This window comes from Schistocerca americana, chromosome 2 (assembly GCF_021461395.2).
Source record: "Schistocerca americana isolate TAMUIC-IGC-003095 chromosome 2, iqSchAmer2.1, whole genome shotgun sequence".
Taxonomy (NCBI): Eukaryota; Metazoa; Arthropoda; class Insecta; order Orthoptera; family Acrididae; genus Schistocerca; species Schistocerca americana.
Genome location: NC_060120.1, coordinates 294,919,091 through 294,943,312, shown reverse-complemented (window position 1 = coordinate 294,943,312; position 24,222 = coordinate 294,919,091). Strand labels below are relative to the sequence as shown.

At 43.1% G+C, this 24,222-nt stretch overlaps 1 protein-coding gene across 1 annotated transcript in view; it reads right to left on the bottom strand.

Moving 5' to 3' along the window:
- The window catches only part of LOC124593969, a 72,495-nt gene extending 50,359 nt beyond the window's left edge, over positions 1-22,136 (bottom strand). Inside the window, exons 1-2 of the mRNA XM_047132318.1 lie at positions 22,057-22,136; positions 1,107-1,273 (exon numbers count right to left, since the gene is read on the bottom strand). Of these exons, the coding sequence (XP_046988274.1) occupies positions 1,107-1,273; positions 22,057-22,136 (247 nt within the window). The remainder of the gene's footprint in view (positions 1-1,106; positions 1,274-22,056) is intronic.
- Between the last annotated feature and the right edge of the window lie 2,086 nt (positions 22,137-24,222).

Below are 24,222 nucleotides of genomic sequence, written 5' to 3'. Positions count from 1 at the left end.
TGTTGTTGACTGATTCTGAAGCAGTGCCACGGGCTTTAACTGTGTTTAAATCAGTTGGGTCTTGGAATATACTGTGGCAGCCGACATTTAGGAATTCGAGCTAGTGTCGAGTGAACTTTAGATCATCGGAATTAGGACGTGTTCTAGCGAACTGATCGATGTGCTAAATATCAGTCTATGTTCTTCAGCAGTCAACAACTTTTATTACAATTTATAACATGTTCGGTAATCACTACTGGGTGCTCTAGCATAAATTAAAACGGCACGTAACTGTTTGGAAGACACAACCAGTGAACTGTATTCAGTTTTGAACACACGCGTTCGATTCGTTATCCGACTTCAACCTTCTATACTGTATCCTGGCATCGAGATTATATTATTTACGCATTTTAACCGGTATTAAGCGCGTGTGTCTGGCTGCTTAAATGGCTGGATATCATCTCCGAGTTAGATGATGAGAGCCAGCGAGCACACGCATTTGCAGCCCTATTTCTCATTCCACTGACCGTCACAGGTATTGTAAATTTTTCTGGGGTTTGGTCAGTTTTTTGTTTGACGTGTTTATCGGACGTCAGCTGAAATTACTCCTTATTGTTTGTGTTTAATATTGTGCACAATAAGTACCTCACGCGCAAGCTCTTTACGTGCAGATATTGATTTATTATTATGCATGATAGGTACCTCACGTGCAGTCCCGTTATCTGCAAGTTTTGATTATTTTCTTCCAGTGTGGTTTATCATTTACTTTTAAGTTTGCTGTTCCTTGTATACTTCTGATTATGGTGCTGTTGTCAGCTCCGACGCAGGCCCATCATCTACCTGTTCATCATCTTAGTCGAGATTTTCTTGGCTGGCTCTGAGCACTATGGGACTTAACATCTGACGTCATCAGTCCCCTAGAACTTAGAACTACTTAAACCTAACTAACCTAAGGACATCACATACATCCATGCCCGAGGCAGGATTCGAACCTGCGACCGTAGCGGTCGCGCGGTTCCAGACTGCAGCTCCTAGAGCCGCTCGGTCACTCCGGCCGGCGAGATTTTCTTGATGCCATACCTTAAAGACAACGTTGAACTCTCTTTAACAATAATGGACCTACTCACCGGTTCCGTTAACGTGCAGCAGACGTAAAGCTCTTCCGACGTAACATATGACCCTCTCATCTATGGCTTTTGTGATGCTCCGAACGGTGTGCAGTAACTGGGAGAGTATAGTGTCCCTCAGATGATCCGTTTTCAGCGTTTCCACGTTCCATTCCATGTCGGCCAACCTTTCAAAATAAAACGAAGTTACTTGACGTAACAAATGGTATACTGAAGCTTGATTATATTTTCTAGAACAGAACAGTGGAAGCTAAACTCAGCTTACCTCTTCTCCAGTTTTTACCTTTTCCATAGGACATGAGGCCTCTAACTTAATAAGTGTCGTAATTATTTCTCCATTGGAAAAAGATTTCGGTTTAGGTCACAATTCGGATTTCCAGGAGGGGACAGCCAAGGGGGAAGTAGCTCTGAAAACAAGACTAGGTAACCAACGAAAGGGTAACGTGCTGCAAGGCGGAGCCTGGATTGTCAGATGTTTGAACGAGGTAGGGAAGCTACAAAATCTGAAAAGGGAAATACAAAGGTTGAGTCTAGATACAGTGAAAGCCCGTCAAGTGAAATGATGGTAAGAATTTTGATGGAGTAGGACTCCTCGTGAATAGGAAGGTAGGGTAGTCAGTGGCATACTGTGAACAGTTCACAGGATTCGACCGGAAATGAACGCGGACTACAATTGTTCAGGTATGCATGCCAACGTCACAAGCAGAAGACGAAACGGCAGAGAAAATATATGAGGATATTGAACGGTTAATTCAGCATGCAATGGGAACTAAAAGTTTAATGCTCATTGAATAAACGGATCGCGGTTGTAGTGGAAGGAATAAGAGTTTGTAACACCACAACTCTGTGGATGATCATACAGTTTCTACGTGTTTTGCGAAGTTTGCTTTATTAGCTGTGCTGAACATTATTTAAGAAAGAGAATACCCATGGAACGATAATTTTTTGTAAGTAGACACGCTGGCCTAGTCAGGGAAAAGCTATAGTCAAAGAGTGTAATAAATTGCATTATCGCTGGGCGTGCGAGCGCACCAAATGTAGTAGCAGCTGGGAGTCGCGAGGAGACGATTGGTGCCGTTGGTTGTGTGTACTCGGCGGTTTGGATATGCAAAAGTGCGGAGACAAAGGATCTTTTTCCGAAGCGCGGAGCAGTGGCAACTTAAATGTTTGTTTTGACGGATGTGTAATGTTGTTGTTGTGGTCTTCAGTCCTGAGACTGGTTTGATGCAGCTCTCAATGCTACTCTATCCTGTGCAAACTTCTTCATCTTCCAGTACCTACTGCAGCCTACATCCTTCTGAATCTGCTTAGTGTATTCATCTCTTGGTCTCCCTCTACGATTTTTACCCTCCACGCTGCCCTCCAATACTAAATTGGCGATCCCTCGATGTCTACCAACTGATCCCTTCTTCTAGTCAAGTTGTGCCACAAGCTCCTCTTCTCCCCAATTCTATTCAATACCTCCTCATTAGTTATGTGATCAACCCATCTAATCTTCAGCATTCTTCTGTAGCACCACATTTCAAAACATTCTCTTCTTGTCTAAGCTATTTATCGTCCACGTTTCGCTTCCATACATGGCTACACTCCATAGAAATACTTTCAGAAACGACTTCCTGACATTTAAACGTATACTCGATGTTAACAAATTTGTCTTCTTCAGACACGCTTTCCTTGCCATTGCCAGTCTACATTTTATATCCTCGCTACTTCGACCATCATCAGTTATTTTGCTCCCCAGATAGCAAAATTCCTTTACTACTTTAAGTGTCTCATTTCCTGATCTAATTCCCTCAGCATCACCCGACTTAATTCGACTACATTCCATTATCCTCGTTTTGCTTTTGTTGATGTTCATCTTAAACCTCTTTTCAAGACACTGTCCATTCCGTTCAACTGCTCTTCCAAGTCCTTTGCTGTCTCTGACAGAATTACAATGTCATCGGCGAACCTCAAAGTTTTTATTTCTTCTCCGTGGATTTTAATACCTACTCCGAACTTTTCTTTTGTTTCCTTTATTGCTTGCTCAATATACAGATTGAATAACATCGGGGAGAGGCTACAACCTGTCTCACTCCCTTCCCAACCACTGTTTCCCTTTATGTCTCTCGACTCTTATAACTGCCATTTGCTTTCTATACAAATTGTAAATAGCCTTTCGCTCTCTGTATTTTACCCCTGCCACCTTCAGAATTTGAAAGAGAGTATTCCAATCATCATTGTCAAAAGCTTTCTCCAAGTCTACAAATGCTAGAAACGTAGGTTTGTCTTTCCTGAATCTTCTAAGGTAAGTCGTAGGGCCAGTATAATCAGTGTAATATGGGCAAGCAATGGCATTTATAGGGCACAGTACAAATGCAGCAAGAGTAATACACGTAACATAAAGAGTACCGTGGGCCCTTGCTATTGGCTGTGGTATGGCAAGAAGATCAACCTGTGCCGTGCGGTTCTAGGCGCTGCAGTCTGTAACCGCGGGACCGCTACGGTCGCGGGTTCGAATCCTGCCTAGGGCGTTAATGTGTGTGATGTCCTTAGGTTAGTTAGTTACAAGAAGTTCTAAGTTCTAGGGGACTGATGGTCACAGCAGTTAAGTCCCATAGTGCTCAGAGCCATTTTGAACCATTTTTTTCAACCTGTGCCCTATTTTACGCTAAATGAAGCCACTCGACAAACCAACAGCTTCATGAAGTGAAGTGAGATCTAGACTATTATAACTAGAAGTGAAATAGACTGACCAGCGTAGTTAGGATTTTACTGCTTGAATAACATTGTTGTCGTGCATACTCTCGCGTAAATAATTTTCCTAAGTCATTATCCAAGTAGTATACATCCTATCCCTTTGTACGGACCGAGATAATCAGAAAATGAACTGAAAATGAAGTGAACATTAATTTACTGGATTATCAAAATATAATTTTTGTAACTTTTGGGCAATTACGTAATAATAAAATCTTTGGTTGTAGTACGAATAATGTCAGAAATAGAATGATGCAAAAGCCAGCTAAAAATAGAGTAGCTTTCATAATAAAAAATGGCAGTAAAACTTAACGTAACATGGACACTCAATTTCATTGTCAAAACATAGTTCTAATTTATAGCTTGCGGCATAATTTGTAACTTTTATTACAAAGAAATATCAAAGTGACTGCTAAATTCAAACACTCTTTCTTACGTAAGATTGCTTACGAGTATAAACTTCAGTTGTAATTTAATTGTTCTTGTTCCGGTAAGGAACTGGCGGCCGTTGGTTATTTAATTAATGACATACTCTGAAATCCTTTCTTCCATATTTTCCACTAATTACTGTTAATTAAAAAACTAGTTCACATAATTAAAATAGTTAACCCAACTTTGTTTCTAATCGTCATTGCTAAAATACTGAGCAGTGAGGATTCGGTTATAGCTTCATCTACTTGTCTCGGTTTTGCATTTATTATTCGGAGTACATGTCTTTTCCTCACAGATTAGGGATTTTAGGTACACGGTCATACAGAAAATCCTAATAAGCCAGAGAGGTAAGAGCGTTATTAGTTGCCGGAAAATATGGGCTCGGTAGTGGCAATGAGAGACAAGAAAGACTAATTGAGTACTGTAATTAATTCCAGCTAGTAACAGGGAATATTCTGTTCAAGATTCACAAGAGGACGAGGCATACTTGGAAAAAGAAAGGAGACACGAAGATTCCAGCTGGATTACATCATTACCAGACAGAGATTCCGAACTCAGATTCGCAAATCTAAGACATGTCCTAGAAAAAAACACATACTCCTATTACTGTTTAGTAAAGATGAACAGCAGACTGAAGTTTAAGAGATTTCTCTATAAGAATCAATGTGTGAGTGGGATACAGACGTATTGAGGATAAGGAATAACACAGCACAGTTGAAGAGGAGTGGATATCATGAAAAGGGCACTCACAGACGTTGGAAAGATAAACACAGGTGCAACGAAGCTAGCTGTGGAGATCCATCGATCGACGAAAGAAGAAAGTACGAAGATGTTAGGGAAAGACAGGATTAATGTAATATAAATCAGTTAGTAGTATAAATAGGAAGCAGAAGGCAGCTCAGACAAAATATCAAGAGGAAAAATGAGAAGAAATCGAAAAGAAACGCTCGTCGGAAGGAATCACTCGACATAGAGAAAAGCCAAAACAAAAGTTGGTGAAATGAAAAACAAGGGACACTAACAAGAGTTTAGTGGATATTCCATTGTTAAACGCAGAAGAGGAAGTGGACAGGTAGAAAGAGTACACCGAATGTCTATATGAGGGGTAGGACTTGTATGATAACGTGATAGAAGGAAAAGTTGGACCATAAGGAAGGGGTGGGTGATCCAGAAATAGAGGCAGAGTTTAATAAAGTTTTGGAAGACTCAAGTCAGACAAGGCTCAAGGAATGGACAATATTTCATCGGAATTTCTAAAATCTTTAGGGGAAATGGCAACTAAGTGACTTTTGAAATTCGTGTGAGGAACCTATGAGACTGCCAACGCACAATCAGACTTTGACTTTCGAAACACTGTCATACACACAATTTCGAATACAGCGAGGGCAGATAAGTAAGAGAAGTATCACACAATCAGGTTAATAGGTGATTCGCCGAAGTTGATGACAAGAATTAAATACAGAAAAATGGAAAACACTGAGGAACTGGTTAGATGGCGATCAGTCTGGCTTTAGGAACGATAAAGGCACTAGTGAGGCAGTCCTGACGTTGCGCTTGATAATAGAAGCAAGTCTGAAGACAAATTAAAATACGTTCATAGGATTTGTTGACCTGGGAAAAGCGTTCGACAGTGTAAAACGGCGCAACATATTTAAATTTTGGTGAAAGTGGGAGTACGCATAGGGGAAGACAGGTAAAATACAATATGTACAAGAACCGAGAGGTAACAAAAGGAATGGAAGACCAAGAACGAAGTGCCCGGTTTAAAAAATAAGAAACGGATGTAATCTTTCACACCTACTGTGTAATACATGCATCGAAGAAGGGTTGGAGAAAAGAAAGTAACGTTCAATAGTTGGGTTATAATTCGGGATGAAAGGAAATTTGCTGGATCTGGTGAACTGAATCAACTGTCGAGTGGGCATAGAATATTTACTGAGAGTAAACCAAAGGAAGATGGAAGTAACGAAGTAGCGGAAATGAGAATAGCGAAAAGTACATAATTCATAACGGACGAGGCGAGGAGGACATAAAAAGCAGACTAGCACTGGCAGAGAGGGCATACCTGGGCAAAAGAAATTCTCTGGTATCATAGGCCTTCATCTGAGGAAGAAATTTCTGAAAATGTACGTCTGGACCACAGAATTGGTTCAAATGGCTCTGAGCACTATGGGACTTAACTACTGTGGTCATCAGTCCCCTAGAACTTAGAACTACTTAAACCTAACTAACCTAAGGACGTCACACACATCCATGCCCGAGGCAGGATTCGAACCTGCGACCGTAGCAGTCGCGCGGTTCCGGACTGTAGCGCCTAGAACCGCTACACCACCGCGGCCGGCGGACCACAGAATTGTATGGTAGTGAACCGTGGACTGTGAAAAAATCGGAAATGAAAAAATTCAAATTGTTTTGGATGTGTTGCTAAAGAAGAACGTGGAAAAGTATCTAGACTGAGAAGGAGTGAGAGGGTTTACCGCAGAATCGGAGAAGCAAAGAACATATGGATATCTGAGAAAGAGAAGGGACAGGATCATAGGATATGTGTAGAGACATCAGCGAACGAGCTCTGTGGTACTAGGGGGAACTGTGGAGGGTAATGTAGGGGAAGGCAGAGGCTGGGATACATCCGAAAGATAATTGAGGCCGTAGGGCGCAAGGCCTGAGACGAAAAGGCTGGCACGAGGAGAAGAACTAGTGGTGGACCGCTTCGAACCAGTCAGAAGACTGATTAAAAAATAAAGAATTAAAAAAGTAAAAATAATAAAGAAGAATGTAAACCCATTTACGCTGTCTGCTGTGAAGGTAGCGTAAGACTTTTCACGAGCGGTTTAGATAGTAGAAGAAATTGGTATCCCTGCTACCACGCATGATGCGTATTTGGTGGCTAGAAATCTATACTGGCATAGGCGGTGTGTAAGAGTGTTTGATAGCTGGTGACGAGGTTCCCAATGAATTTTAGACAACGACCACAGATATCAAAGTCTTCGAGGTCTTAGTGATTGACAAATTTTTCTCTTTCCAGAAATTCCGTTCTCCCAATTACGAGAAAAACACTGGGAAACTGATGAAGCAGTACAATGGAACTTCGATCTGTAGAAACGTTGTTGCAGGATATTAATTTTTCATTTTCCGGTAGTCTATTTGGAACGATGAAACATACTGTCCCCCACGCACCTCATACTGATCGCTAGAGTGTAGATGTAGGTATAAAAAGAACAAGCAGTACTGTCCGGTCTTTAGCACCTTGCAGCGGTGCACGTCTCCCCCCGTCGGAGATTAGAGTCCTCTCTCGGGCATGGGTCTCTGTGTTGTTCGTAGCGTAAGCTAGTTTATGTTAGATTAAGTAGAGTGTAAGCCTAGGGACCGATGGCCTCAGCAGTTTGATCCCATCGAAACTTACCACAAATTTCCAGTTACCACCGTCCATTCTCTAGATGTAGATATAAAACAGTAAACAGTACTATCCATTCTCTGCCGTAGAAGTGAATCCCAGCACGGCTCTTTTTTACAGGGCCCCGTTTGAGCTTGAAGTGCCATAGTTCCTTCAGCGGACATACCCAGTTATTCACGTTTTGGTCCTAAACACGACACTCGAAACGATCTCTTCCAAGTGAATAAGAAAGAGATTCCCTTCGATGACTAGTTCTTTAGAACAGAAAAGCAAATTTGGAATGGGGAAGGGCATGGGCCGTGTCCTATCAGAGGAAAAACCCCAGCTTTCACTGAAAGAGATTTATGGAAGCCACGAGAAGAGCTGAAACCGGGCGGGTGGACAGAAGCGTCGGCCACTTGCTGGCTGGCGGACTGGCTGGCTGACTGGCTGGCTGGCTGACTGGCCAGAACACGGCCAGGCCGGCCCGCACTCTAAGGAGTGGGCAGGCCACGGTGGGTGGGGTGTCCATCTGTAGGGGGACACACGGCAGCGGGCTTCTGCTCCAGGAACTGCCTGCACACGTGTTTCACCTTATGGATGATATTTCATCCAGACAGTGATCGAAATTTGTAGTTAACAAGTGATAGGGGGCTACAGAGCGTTCTACTAATGTACTGAAACCATATTTTTAATGGCAATGATTTTGCAGTACAGCCAGTCTTTACTGCCAAAAGTTTCTGTTGACATCCACTTACATCAAAGAACTAGCAAAAGGCTTTATTGCTCCAGGAATATTACCAGACTATCGGTTTAATAAGTTACGATTGCGAACTACCAACACGAATTCTTTACGAACGAATGGAAAAATTGATAGGAACCGGCCTTGGGGAAGATTAGTTTGGATTCTGGAGATATGTTGGAACACAGGAATCATTACTGACCCTATGACTCCTCATAGAAGATAGGTCAAGGAAAGGCAAACCTACATCTATAGCATTTGAGAATGCTTTTGACAATGCAGAGTGAAATACTGTCTTTCAAATTCTATAGGTATAGTCGAGGGGCATAAAAGGGAAGCAATGGTTGAAAAGCGAGTGAGACATAGTTGTAACCTATCTCCCTTCGGAGTTGAGATTAGAAGGTATTCTAGATAGAATGGTTAAGTACAACACTGTCATTCTCCATTTATTTACTTTTACTGCAGATTTCTCAACCACAACACAAAGCAGGAGCAGAGCCACAGACTGTGTCGGTCCCACAACCATAGCAATCACGGCCGCTTCTTGCGTCCATGGTGAATCTTGTGTTGTGCTCATTAACCCGTCACCCAAGCCATCGTTCTCTGCATTACGTTTCGACCTCCAAATGCTGGAGACATCGTCAAAAGATATAAAGGCTCAGAGAGCAGTTTCAAAAGTAAACAAGTTCTGCAAGCCAAATTGTTTACACGTATCCATGCAACGGTCGGGTCGTGACCTCATCATACCGTTGCTTACGTTCGCCTAGTCACGCCGACCCGTGTGATGCAGCTTGTAATCGGGAAGAGTATGCGCTTTCTGCTTTATTCAGCTCTGAGGCCAACAACCTGTCTCATTTCATTTAGTTTCTGTTAAACTTGATTTTTCATTTTGAATTTCTGTGAACACACTATAAATCCTACCTCAGTAGCCATTAGATCATAAAACCATAGTGTGGAACATAAGAATTTGGTAGTTCCCTGATCCGACTGTACGTTCTCTCACTACTGATTTATCCGTGTTTTCCACGTAACTCCTCCGCTTTTCACTAAGTTCGGAGTTAGTGCTTCTGTTTGTGGCAACTATGTGCAATATTAGATCCTTTAATAGAGTAGGTAAGTTGTTGTTGTTGTGGTCTTCAGTCCTGAGACTGGTTTGATGCAGCTCTCCATGCTACTCTATCCTGTGCAAGCTTCTTCAACTCCCAGTAACTACTGCAACCTACATCCTTCTGAATCTGCTTAGTGTATTCATCTCTTGGTCTCCCTCTACGATTTTTACCCTCCACGCTGCCCTCCAATACTAAATTGGTGATCCCTTGGTGCCTCAGAATGTGTCCTACCATCCGATCCCTTCTTCTAGTCAAGTTGTGCCACAAATTTATCTTCTCCCCAATCCTATTCAATACCTCCTCATTAGTTATGTGATCTACCCACCTAATCTTCAGCATTCTTCTGTAGCACCACATTTCAAAAGCTTCTATTCTCTTCATGTACAAACTATTTATCGTCCATGTTTCGCTTCCATATATGATAGCAGGAGGGACAGGGCTTCTGGTCAGGTGAATACACGGTTATAAATACAAAATCAAATAGGGGCAATGAGGACGTAGGTTTAATAATGAATAAAATAGTGGGAACGCGGATAAGCTAAAATGAATAGCATAGTGAACAAATTATTGCGTCCAAGATAGACACGAAGCCCACATCCATCACAGTAGTACAAGTTTATATGCCAACTATCTCCACGGATGAGGAAGAGATTGAAGAAATACACTCCTGGAAATTGAAATAAGAACACTGTGAATTCATTGTCCCAGGAAGGGCAAACTTTATTGACACATTCCTGGGGTCAGATACATCACATGATCACACTGACAGAACCACAGGCACATAGACACAGGCAACAGAGCATGCACAATGTTGGCACTAGTACAGTGTATATCCACCTTTCGCAGCAATGCAGGCTGCTATTCTCCCATGGAGACGATCGTAGAGATGCTGGATGTAGTCCTGTGGAACGGCTTGCCATGCCATTTCCACCTGGCGCCTCAGTTGGACCAGCGTTCGTGCTGGACGTGCAGACCGCGTGAGACGACGCTTCATCCAGTCCCAAACATGCTCAATGGGGGACAGATCCGGAGATCTTGCTGGCCAGGGTAGTTGACTTACACCTTCTAGAGCACGTTGGGTGGCACGGGATACATGCGGACGTGCATTGTCCTGTTGGAACAGCAAGTTCCCTTGCCGGTCTAGGAATGGTAGAACGATGGGTTCGATGACGGTTTGGATGTACCATGCACTATACAGTGTCCCCTTGACGATCACCAGTGGTGTACGGCCAGTGTAGGAGATCGCTCCCCACACCATGATGCCAGGTGTTGGCCCTGTGTGCCTCGGTCGTATGCAGTCCTGATTGTGGCGCTCACCTGCACGGCGCCAAACACGCATACGACCATCATTGGCACCAAGGCAGAAACGACTCTCATCGCTGAAGACGACACGTCTCCATTCGTGCCTCCATTCACGCCTGTCGCGACACCACTGGAGGCGGGCTGCACGATGTTGGGGCATGAGCGGAAGACGGCCTAACAGTGTGCGGGACCGTAGCCCAGCTTCATGGAGACGGTTGCGAATGGTCCTCGCCGATACCCCAGGAGCAACAGTGTCCCTAATTTGCTGGGAAGTGGCGGTGCGGTCCCCTACGGCACTGCGTAGGATCCTACGGTCTTGGCGTGCATCCGTGCGTCGCTGCGGTCCGGTCCTAGGTGGACGGGCACGTGCACCTTCCGCCGACCACTGGCGACAACATCGATGTACTGTGGAGACCTCACGCCCCACGTGTTGAGCAATTCGGCGATACGTCCACCCGGCCTCCCGCATGCCCACTATACGCCCTCGCTCAAAGTCCGTCAACTGCACATACGGTTCACGTCCACGCTGTCGCGGCATGCTACCAGTGTTAAAGACTGCGATGGAGCTCCGTATGCCACGGCAAACTGGCTGACACTGACGGCGGCGGTGCACAAATGCTGCGCAGCTAGCGCCATTCGACGGCCAACACCGCGGTTCCTGGTGTGTCCGCTGTGCCGTGCGTGTGATCATTGCTTGTACAGCCCTCTCGCAGTGTCCGGAGCAAGTATGGTGGGTCTGACACACCGGTGTCAATGTGTTCTTTTTTCCATTTCCAGGAGTGTATATGATGAGATGAAAGAAATTATTCAGATAGTTAAGGGAGATGAAAATTTAATTGTGATGGGGGACTGGAATTCGATGGTAGGGAAAGGAAGAAAAGGAAAAGTAGTAGGTGAATATGGACTGGGGGAAAGGAATGAAAGACGAAGCCTCCAGGTAGAATTTTGCACAAAGCATAATTTAGTCATAGCTAACACTTGGTTAACACTTGGTTTAAGAATCATAAAAGAAGGTTGTATAAGTGGAAGAGACCTGGAGACATCTGAAGGTTTTTGATTGATTACGTAGTGATGTGACAGAGATTTCGGAACCAGATTTTTATCTGCAAGACATTTCCAGGGGCAGCTGTAAATTCCAGGAATTTAAGGAAATGGGGCCTCGATAAACTGAAAGAACCAGAGGCTGTAGAAAGTTTCGAGGGAGCATTAGGGCACGCTTCACAAAAACAGAAGAAAGAAATGCAGTAGAAGAAACATGGATAGCTTTGAGAGACGAAAAAGTGAAGGAAGCAGAGGATCAAGTAGGTAAAAAGACGAGGGCTACAAAAAACCTTGGATAACACAAGAGATGTTGCATTTAATTGATGAAAGGGGAAAATATAAAAATGCAGTACAGTAAGTAAAGTGGCGAAAAGGAATACAAATACCTAAAAAATAAGAGTGACAGGAAGTGCAAATGTCTAAGCAGCAATGGCTAGAGGACAAATGTAAGAAATTAGGAGCATATGTCACTCAGAGATAGACAGACGCCGCCTACAGGAAAATTAAAAAGATCTTTGCAGAAAAGAGAACCACGTGTAAGAATATCAAGAGCTTAGATGAAAAACCAGACCTAAGCAAGAAAGGGAAATCACGAAGGTGGAAGGCCGGCCGCGGTGGTCTAGCGGTTCTAGGCGCGCAGTCCGGAACCGCGCGACTGCTACGGTTGCAGGTTCGAATCCTGCCTCGGGCATGGATGTGTGTGATGTCCTTAGGTTAGTTAGGTTTAAGTAGTTCTAAGTTCTAGGGGACTGATGACCACAGATGTTAAGTCCCATAGTGCTCAGAACCATTACGAAGGTGGAAGGAGTATACAGAGGGAGTATATAAAGTGTCTATACAAGGGAGATGTAGTTGAGGGCAGTACTACAGAAATGGAAGAGGACGTAGGTGAGGATGAGATGTGAGATATGATACTGCATGAAGAATTTCACAGAGTACTGAAAGACCCAAGTCGAAACAAGGCCCCGAGACTAGACAACATTCTGTTAGAACTATTGATGGTCATGGGAGTCCGCCCCGATAGCTGAGTGGTCAGCGTGACGGATTGCCGTCCTACGGACTCAGATTCGATTCCCGCCTGGGTCGGGGATTTCCTCCTCTCAGGGATTGGGTGTTTTGCTGTCTTCATCATCATTTCATCCCCATCCGGAGCGCAGGTCGCTCAATGTGGCGTTGAATGTAGTAAGACCTGCACCGAGGCAGCCGGACCTGCCCTGCAAGGGGCCTCCGGCCAATGACGCCAAATTCTCATTTCCATTTCTATGGTCATGGGAGAGCCACCAATGACAAAACACTCCAACTGGCGAGAAAGATATAAGAGGCATGAGAAATACTCTCCGGTTTCAAGAAAAATATAATAACTCCAATTCCCAAAGAAGCAGGTCCTGACAGATGTGAATATTACCAAACTATCGGTGTAATAAGTTACGATTGCGAACTACCAACACGAATTCTTTACGAACGAATGGAAAAATTGATAAGAACCGGCCTTGGGGAAGATTAGTTTGGATTCTGGAGATATGTAGGAACATAGGAATCATTACTGACCCTATGACTCCTCATAGAAGATAGGTCAAGGAAAGGCAAACCTACATCTATAGCATTTGAGAAAGCTTTTGACAATGCTGAGTGGAATACTGTCTTTCAAATTCTATAGGTATCAGGGGTAAAATACAGATAACTAAAGGGTATTCACAATTTGTACAGAAACCAGATGGCAGTTATAATAGTCGAGGGGCATAAAAGGGAAGCAATGGTTGAAAAGCGAGTGAGACATAGTTGTAACATATCTCCCACGTTATTCAATGTGAATATTGAGCAAATAGTAAAAGAAGCAAAAGAAAAACTTGGTGTAGGAATTAAAGTCCAGGGAGAGCAAACAAAAACTATGAGGTTTGCCGATGACATTGTAATTCTGTCAGAGACAGCAAAGGACTTGGAGGAACATTTGAACGGAATGGTCAGAGTCTTGAAAGAAGGATATAAGATAAACGTCAACAAATGCAGAACGAGGGTAATGAAATGTATCGACTTAAATGAGGTGATGCTGAGGACATTAGATTAGGAAATGGGACACTTATCATTGACGATGATTTTACTGTACAGGCAAAATAACTGACAATGGCCAAAGTAGAGAGGATATAAAATTTGTTCACATCGAGCATAGATTTAGGTGTCAGGAAGTCATTTTCTGCAAATATTTGTATGGAGTGTAGGTGTGTAGCTCAGTATGGAAGTGAATCACGGACGATAAACAGTTTCGACAAGAAAAGAATATAAGTTCTGACATGTGGTGCTACAGAAGAATACTGAATATTAAATGAGATGATCACGGAACTAATGAGGAGGTACTGAATAGAATGGAGGAGAACAGAAATTAGTGGTACACTGTGACTACAAGGAGGGCTGTCTTCATCATCATTTCATCCCCATCCGGTGCGCACGTCGCCCAAAGTGGCGTCGAATGTAAAAAGACCTGCACCGAGGCAGCCGGATTCTGAGACATCATGTGATTACCAGTTTGGTACCGGAGAGAAGAGGGGTGGGGGGAGGGGTGTGTGAAACTCTTAATGGAAGAGCAAGAGATGAATACAGTAAGCAGATTCAGAAGGATATAGGTTGAGTTGCAGTAATTACTCGGGGATGAAGAGACTCGCACAGGATAAAATAGGATGGAGAGCTCTATGAAACCAGTCTTCGGGCGGAAGACCACAACAACAACAACATGTATGCTTGACCAGATGTGCAATGAAATGTGTATCTCTTTCTGGGGTAGCCAGAAGGCACATGTCTTTTGCAGTGTTTGAATACTTCTTGGTGGTTTAAATACTCTGTCAAACATTTTGGTATTCTTTTGGTGTGATATGTGACTGCTTTTAACAGTGGGAGGTTTACTTTGGTTCATTTTCATCATCTTCAAGGAGATAGTTCCCTTTTTGTCTCTTTGTCAAAGTAGCCGTTTCTTCTGAAGGTAGATCTTCGCTCAAGTACTGTGGCTTATGGATTACTTAGCCTGATCCACCAACGTTTTGATTATACCTATTTTTCTGCTTGGGATGGAGACCAATTTTTGTGAAGGTATAGTATCGTCGGGCTTTTTGTGTACCTGTACGTCCCAAAACGAAAGTTTTACTTCAATCTCCTTTTCATAGTGGGCTTTACATTAGAATTAACATCACTCAGAAAATTTAGACAGTCTGATATTTCTTTTCCTACATGAGGCCATACAGCGAAAATTAATGTACCACAGTCCACAAGAGGGTTTCTTCTCGGTCATCTGAAGAACTATTTCTTTAATTTTTTCATGAAGAAATTCCCTACAACTGCGCTGATGGGTTTCAATAGCCACAACATTAGTTTGCTCGTAGAATTTACTGTCCCATAGAATGGAACTTGGTGAGACAATATGTAAACCTTAACTGCTCTAGTGGGGTCCTGGAGAACCCAACGTGATATGAATACAATACATAGATGTCAACGGAACAACAAATGGCGCCTGTGTTCTTGGTAGTTCTCAGTGAAGTGATGCCGTTTAACACGAAGTGTTGGATGCGGTGTTTCCGGTAATATTTTGTGAGATAAAGAGAAAGAGGTCTCAGAATACCCCACCAGAGAATTAACCTAAGTTGTTTTTCATTATCTAAATTAGTCTTTTAGGCGACTGAAGTCTTAGAGTACTTCGAAAAGAGCAAACTTCCAATGATAACGTCAATTTTTAAGGTTATGTGAGTATGTGTGCATTATTTTTCAGAGTAGCGTCATCGAAGTCATCAAAAGATGATGAGTTGGAAAGAATAGTGAATGATCCTGCGTTTTTGCAATCTTATGAGGAGAGCACATCAGATGGGGATGAATTTATACTAAGTGATCATGATTCCATCTCTGAAGTTACATCAGAATGTAGTTGTGAAGAATCAGATGAAGAGGCGTGTATTAGGCTTTCCACTGACAAATATTTTTTTGGAAAAAGGCAGTGCTACAAGTGCTCAAAAGAAGCTCCTCCTACAACTCGTACGTGTGCTCACAATATAGTTAGTCGCCTTCCAGGCGCTAGACGAGACAAAAGCGCTTTATTCAGCAGACGTATTACCTGCTTGGAATTGTTCGTTACTAAAGATTTATTACAACTAATTCTCACCATTAGAAACGTCAAGATACATGACGTCAAATAAATACAGAGCTCCTCAGCCAGCATTCATGAAGGTGCTAGATATAATAGAACTGAGAGCATTTCTGGGCCTGCTTTATTTATCTGGAGTAATCAAATCTTATCACGAAAATGTTCTTGAAATTTTTGCTAATGATAGAACTGGTCGTGATGTGTTTTTAGCAAGTATGAGCGTTCATAGATTTTTATTCATTTTGTCTTGTCTGCGTTTCGATTGTGTTACTACAAGAGATGCTAGGAAGGCTGATGACAGAATTGCAACTATTAGAGATATCTGGGAACTCTTTATAGACAAATGTCAAAAGTATTATACTCCAGGAGCGAACGTGACAATCGATTAATTGAATGAACTGTGGGTGAAGCCCGACCAACAGGCATTGATCAAAAATGATAGTGCATTGAGAATGGCTAGTTTCTAGCTGAAATCTAGATCTGCCAATAAAATTTAAAAATGACGACTGATAGCTGAAATCCGTTGTTTACAATTCAATATAACACTCTCTGCGTGCAACAGTCTTCTGAACGGAAGGTAACCTGATATCTCAAATGCGTTAAAATGTTTATAATGTTCAGTGATAAAAGTGGAACTCAAAATAAAATTTCTTTAACTTGCAGTGTCGTTTAACTTATTGGGGTACTGCGAGACCCCACTAGAGTATTAGAGTATGAGCATTTCGCTAGAGGAGTGGGAAGGGTTAATGAGATTTGCTATATACTTTGCAAAAATACCTTCTTGTTGTGACATCACTTCTTTCAGAGAAACCATAGTAAACAGGAATACAACAGCTACAGTCACTAGAGTCTCTCTTGGGCTCAATCTCAAGGGTTTTGATTTTTCAATAATATGACCAGAAACGTTCATAGGTTTTTTTGCTCCAAGTGTTTAGCAATCTCTTTTGTCAAACAATCAATAGCGTTAGCAAGAGGTCCTAACGGAATGTCAGGTTTGTGAATTTTTGATAAACTGTACAGTCTTGATGGGAGAACTTCTGATCTGGTAAGACATTTCTAGGCTGTGGGTTGTGGGGTATCCGCTACATCTACATTATAACTCTGCTATTCACAATAAAGTGCGTGGCAGAGGGTTCGAGCTGTCTCTCTGCCGTTCCACTCTCGAACGGCGTTCGGGACAAACAAGCACTTATCTTTTATTTTATCGCGATGATCATTTCTCACTACGTAGGTAGGTGCCAACAGTCTGTTTCGCAATCGGAGGAGAAAGCTGTTGATTGAAATTTCATGAGAAGATCCCGTCGCAGTGAAAGATGCCTTTGTTTTAATGATTGCCACTCCAATTCACGTTTCTTGTCTGTGGCACTGTCTCCCCTATTTCGCGACAATACAAAACGATCTGCCCTTCTTTGAACTTTTTCAGTGTCATCCGTCAGTCCCACCTTCTGCGGATCCCACAGAGTACAGAAATACTCCAGAACAGGGCGGACAAGCATGGTGGAAGCAATCTGTTTAGTAGACCTGTTGCACCTTCTAAGTGTTCTGCGAATGAATCGCAGCCTTTTGTTTTCTTTACCAACGACATTCTCTATGTGATTGTTTCAACTTCGGTTATTTGTAAGTGTAATACCTAAGTATTTAGCTGAATTTACAGCCTTCAGATTTGTGTGACTTATCGCGCAATCGAAATTCAGCAGATTTCTTGTAGTACTCACTATATCTTGCTGGTTATAATACACCCCGAATTTTACAGTCGTAGTTTTACTACCTCATTATCACTGCAGCGTTCCCTTATTTGCTGAAAGACTTGGAAAGTCTTTTTCAGAATTTAAATCTCAGAGTGGTTTCCTCCGACATTTCATTAAGTTACTGTTATCTGAATCTTCATAGGCTTTAAGGGTGACTCCAGCACCTGGAGACGATGCGTTAGGCATAGAAATATGCCTTGGACCACGGCATGACACCCATAAAATAGAATTCAACAGAAGCCAGTATTTCCATGTCAGGTTCCGTGTAGAAACGGTATCTGATTACTTATCAGTACAAGTCTTGACTGTATTTTCATAAGTAGTTCTAAGTTCTAGTGGACTGATGACCATAGATGTTGAGTCCCATAGTGCTCAGAGTCATTTGAACCATTTGTATTTTCATATCAGGTTCAGTGTGGAAACTGTGAGCGTACAAGCTCTGGGAATAGATTAGAGCGGCAGTTCTCCGTCGCAGAGAACGTGGCTGGCGGTTGCTACGGGGCTGTGGCGAATGGCTAGCGATTACTCGGCCTTGGAAAACCCGAGCGGAAGCTTGGCAGGGGAGCGGTTCAAAATGGTTCAAATGGCTCTGAGCACTATGCGACTTACCGTCTGAGATCATCAGTCCCCTAGAATTTAGAGCTAATTAAACCTAACTAACCTAAGGACATCACACACATCCATGCCCGAGGCAGGATTCGAACCTGCGACCGTAGCGGTCGCTCGGCTCCAGACTCAAGCGCCTAGAACCGCTCGGCCACCCAGGCCGGCGGCAGGGGAGGGGATGGCCGTGTTTGTGCGTTTGGAGGAATTTATATGCCAGAGAAAACTTGATAAAAACAGAACTAAGAGTGACACTGAGGTGCGAGTTGGCACTCATGGGCAGACAAATACGTAAAGCTAAATTATCTAGACGCGTCACAAAGATATGTAATAGTTTAAAAATTATTGTAATCTTAAAAATTGTAAATTTATGATCGTTCAAAAGCTAATATCTCCGTAACGCTTCGGCCAATTAATATGAACAAAGTGTTTACAGATGCGGCTACCAGAGCTGCATAGAGCAATCATAGCTGATTTAAAAGAATATATACTGTTTTTGAATGAGAGGTCGGAATATGGGATTCGACTGAGAGAAACCGTGTTTTTGGTAATAAATAAATTTAAAGAGGCGTAACTAGTGGTAGCATTCTAAGGCTTAAAGAGATGGGTGAGTATTTAAGTATGTATTTTTATTTTTTTAGTTATGTTTGGTTTAAAAAACCGGGAAAAGCAAAATCACGCCACCAGAACATTATTTGTGAGAAAACGGTGGTAGATACGAACAATTGGACTTTAAATTGTTATTGCACGGAATATTTTTCAATGTATCATATGTTTTTTCGTGTTTGGTTTTAGAATATTCGTAATTTATTTGTCAAACATTGTTTTGAGTTAGACAGTCGTTTCGAGGGTGTACAGAGCAGCCATTTTGGAGTTGAGTTTGAGCGACACTAAGAGCCGGGCGCGCCTCCCACCTGGGGGTAGTACTGGGTTGGTAGCCATCATCGGAGACCAGTACGTATGTAGCGACGTTCGAAGTCGATCAAGTTGAGCGCAATATAGTGTTCAAAGATTTTCAAATGTGTGTGAAATCTTATGGGAGTTAACTGCTAAGGTCATCAGTCCCTAAGCTTACACACTACTTAACCTAAATTAGCCTAGGCACACACACCCATGCCCTCTGCCGGGACCAGCCACACAGTCCATGACTTCAGCGCCCTAGACCGCTCGGCTAATCCCGCGCGGCGCGCAATATAGTGGTTTAGGACAGCAGACAACAGTGTATTTTGTGAACTGTGAACAGACTGTCGAGTACCGTGATCGCGACATACGAATTTCATAGTGAATTATTGTAGCATCAGTTATTAACGGCCGCCCTTACGTAACAGCCCCTCAGACTGCATTTAAGTGTTTAGTCAATATACTGAAGACTATTCGAGGAATACAGAAATAAACAACATGTACAAATTATAAATCATCGTGAGTGAATCAATATTTTGAATTTAACCGCAATACCTGCCTGTGTTTTTTTTTTAAATATTTTATTTCAGCTTGAAAACTGAGTTTACGACAGGTGTGAGCTGGCACCCTATGACGAAAAACGTAGCTAAGCAATGAGACCAGCCACATCTCTGGGCCGCTCAATTAAGCTGGGTGTTGAGTGTAACAAATATATATATTTTCGTGCCATAGCACGTCGCGGCTCGAGCTAAATATTCAGTCTAAACTAACATTTTTATCAAAAATCTACGAACAGCACCAACGCTAACTATATAAATATTTTCATCATTTTCAGCGAATTTTTACAGTGCGTAGTGCCAAGTACCGTCATGATATGGGAGTAATTATAACGACGGTATTTTGCACTGTGACGTAATTGAAATCTTCCTGCATCTTGCAGCCTTTTACAATTATACCTCCTCCTTTTACAATTCTTGAACAAAGTGTTCGCTATTACTAACTAAAATTTATTTCAGAATGCAGTCAATGTTTCTCATCTCTCATTCCTAGTTCCAAGCCCACATTCCCCTGTAACTTGTTCTTCTACTCCTTCCCCTACAATCGCACTGCAGTCCTCCATGGCTATCAGATTTTCATTTCTGTTAGGTACTGACTTACCCGTGCAATATCGTGATATATTTTCTTTCTCTCTCATATTCCGCGTGCGACGTTGGCATGTATACCTGAACTGTCGTCGTCGGTGTTGGTCTGCTGTCGGTTCTGATGAGAGCAATCCTACCACTGAACTGTTGACAGTAACTCACTCTCTGTCCCACCTTCCTATTCATAACGAATCCTACTGCCGTTATGCTATTTTCTGCTGCTGTTGATTTTACACAGTACTCACCTGACCAGAGGTACTCGTCTTCTTTCCATTTCACTTTAGTATCGTCCCACTACGTGTACACTGAACCTTACCATTTCCCATTTCAGATTTTGTAGCTTCCTTCACATGTTCAAACTTTTGACTTTTCACGCCCCAACTCGTAAAACGTTATCCTTTCATTGATTGTTCAATCTTTTTCTCATGGTGACCTCCGAGAGTCCCCTCCCGGAGATATGAAATGGGCGACTGCTCCAGAATCTTTTGCCAATGGAGAGATCATCGTGACACTTTTTGAGTTTCTAACAAACCTACCACAACAAAGGTCACAATTTAATAACGATTGTGGTGTTGCTCACGCTGCTAAATACTGCATTTTCGGGCAACAACAGTCATATTATGTGGCAGGTGTCATTAGAGCGCAGTTAATAAAGTCATTTCACGTAATAATCAAAAAACTAGGCACTCATCTTTTTGTGTTTCCCACGCTGGTCTCATCGTAAAATCATGGCTCAATCGTTGAAAATCTAGGTGGTTATGATTCCAAGCTCGGATGAAAAGAGGTCTAGGTTTTATTCTGCTATATTCAAAAGTTTTGTAGATGCTCCTCACAAACTATCCTTGAAGATTACACTTTTGCTGGACAATGGTGATGTGAAAAAATTAATTAGCACTCCGAAATTAAGTTACACTTCCTTTTAATTGCTTTATCACGTAAACACAAAACATCACTTCACAATACAAAACATACTTGAAAACATCTTTCTCACAGTCACTGTTAAAGTTCACATTTTATAAGCGGACTACAATACGCGTCTTTCCAACGTGACGTCCAAGACTTGACCTTCTCATGGTCCGACTCTCTAACAAGTTAACAACTAACTAACTATTGCTTACGCGCCCAAAAATTAGAGTTACAAGTACGTCAAAGATGATAGTGACAAAAGAAAGAATGCACATAAGAATAATATCATTGCAATATAAGCATATCGATGTATCACAAATGAAATCAAATCTGAATGTTGTCTCATGAATATGTTAACTACTTTGCAGAAACACAGTAGAATATTACTGATATCGAGACGTTCTGATGAGGTGCCGTAATGGTTGCGTAATTCAAGTACCATTACAAGTTACAAGCAGCATGTTCTTATTGGTAATCAAAACGTTCTCTGCCCTGGGTTCGAAACCCGCCGCCGCTTAAATTCTGAATAAAAATCGTCTGCAGTGGGGCCTAAGATTTCCGGCGTAAGTATTGATCCCTCATTCAGCCAATGGCTGTTCAAAGAGGGTGGATGAGTGGACAGAGGCTCGGGGCCCTCTTTGCTCTCGGGGTGGGAAACTGCCCCTAAAGGCCATGAGGATGCAGAAGGGAATGGAAAGCACTGCATTAAAGAGAACAGCGTACAGAACATCTTTAAGAAGAGGAGAAAATGATTAGACGCACGGTTAGTGGCTGGGACCCTCACTGGCGAACGTACCATCGCGCGGAGCAGGAGTCGATGCAGTCCGCGGCGACGCGGCACTGGATGTCTTCGACCAGCTGGTACGCCTCGTCCATCCCTAGGCTGCGCAGCGCCTCCACGCCTCTGGCGCAGCGCCGACCCTCGTCGCTCGCGGGCGGCGGCGGCGGCGGCGGCGGCCACTCGTAGTTCCCGTGCGGCACGAGGCGTGCCACGGCCGGCACGGCGACGGAAGGCGGGTCGAGGGTCTCGCACGACCCGTGCAGGTAGTAACGACCTGTGAAACGATTTCAAGTCAGCTCAGTGTCTCCACACAGACCGGTCAATTCTACACTACTTATTTCTACACTACTGGCCATTAAAATTGCTACACCAAGAAGGAAAGCAGATGATAAACGGGTATTCATTGGACGGATATATTATACTAGAACTGACATGTGATTACATTTTCACGCAGTTTGGCCGTAATAACGGCCTTGATACGTCTGGGCATTGAGTCAAACAGAGCTTGGATGGTGTGTACAGGTACAGCTGCACATGCAGCTTCAACGCGATACCACAGTTCATCAAGAGTATTGTGACGAACCAGTTGCTCGGACACCATTGACCAGACGTTTTCAATTGGTGACAGGTCTGGAGAATGTGCTGGCCAGGGCACCAGTCGAACATTTTCTGTATCCAGAAAGGCCTGTACAGGACCTGCAACTTCCGGTCGTGCATTATCCTGGTGAAATGTAGGGTTTCGCAGGGATCGAATGAAGGGTAGAGCCACGGGTCGTAACACATCTGTTCAAAGTGCCGTCACTGCGAACAAGAGGTGACCGAGACATGTAACCAATGGCACCGCATACCATCACGCCAGGCAATACGCCAGTATGGCGATGACGAGTACACGCTTCCAATGTGCGTTCACCACGATGTCGCCAAACACGGATGCGACCATCATGATGCAGTAAACAGAACCTGGATTCATCCGAAAAAATGACGTTTTGCCATTCGTGCACCCAGGTTCGTCGTTGAGTACACCTTCGCAGGCACTCCTGTCTGTGATGCAGCGTCAAGGGTAACCGCAGTCATGGTCTCCGAGCTGCTAGTCCATGCTGCTGCAAACGTCGTCGAACTGTTCGTGCAGATGGTTGTTATAAACGTCCCCATCTGTTGACTCAGGAATCAAGACGTGGCTGCACAATCCGTTACAGCTATGCGGATAAGATGCCTGACATCTCGAGTGCTAGTGATACGAGGCCGTTGGGATCTAGCACGGCGTTCCGTATTACCCTCCTGTACCCACCGATTCCATATTCTGCTAACAGTCATTGGATCTCGACCAACGCGAGCAGCAATGTCGGCATACGATAAACCGCAATCGCGATTGGCTACAATCCTACCTTTATCAAACTCGGAAACGTGATGATACGCAATTCTGTTCCTTACACGAGGCATCACAACAACGTTTCACCAGGCAACGCCGTCAACTGCTGTTTGTGTATGAGAAATCGGTTCGAAACTTTCCTCTTGTCAGCACGTTGTAGGTGTCGCCACCGGTGCCAACCTTGTGTGAATGCTCTGAAAAGCTAATCATTGACATGTCACAACATCTTCTTCCTGTCCGTTAAATTTTGCGCCTGTAGCACGTCATCTTCTTGATGTAACAATTTTATTGGCCAGTAGTGTATATTGCAATCTGGCTGTTTTTAATCTTTGACATTCCGTCTTTTAGCGGACTTTTGTTTTGACGGACACAAATGTTGGGTAAAAAGATTCCCAATTTTTCCGCTCTAATGTTTCATAATCATATGTTCACCTGCAGATGTCGTTTTTGATGTCACGAAACCGGTAGTGATCCAGTAATAAAGGGCTAAATACAGTTGAAGCCGTTATTTGTACCCAAGATGAGAGAAGCGTGTCTGCCCCGCTAGATCGTCTACTGGAGTAAGTACATGTCTTTTCATACTGTCAACAGTGTTTCCATGGATCCTTCGGCCTCATAATCCACCTTGTCACCCTTCACCAATATGCTACCGTTCCCAAAGAACTGAGGACGTGTCACACACCTTCTTTGTTCGCTAGCTTCTATGTACAGTGAATGGATTTTGCCTGTATTCCATCAGTGAACCGTAGTCTAAAAATGGCTCTGAGCACTATGGGACTTAACATCTGAGATCATCAGTCCCTAGAACTTAG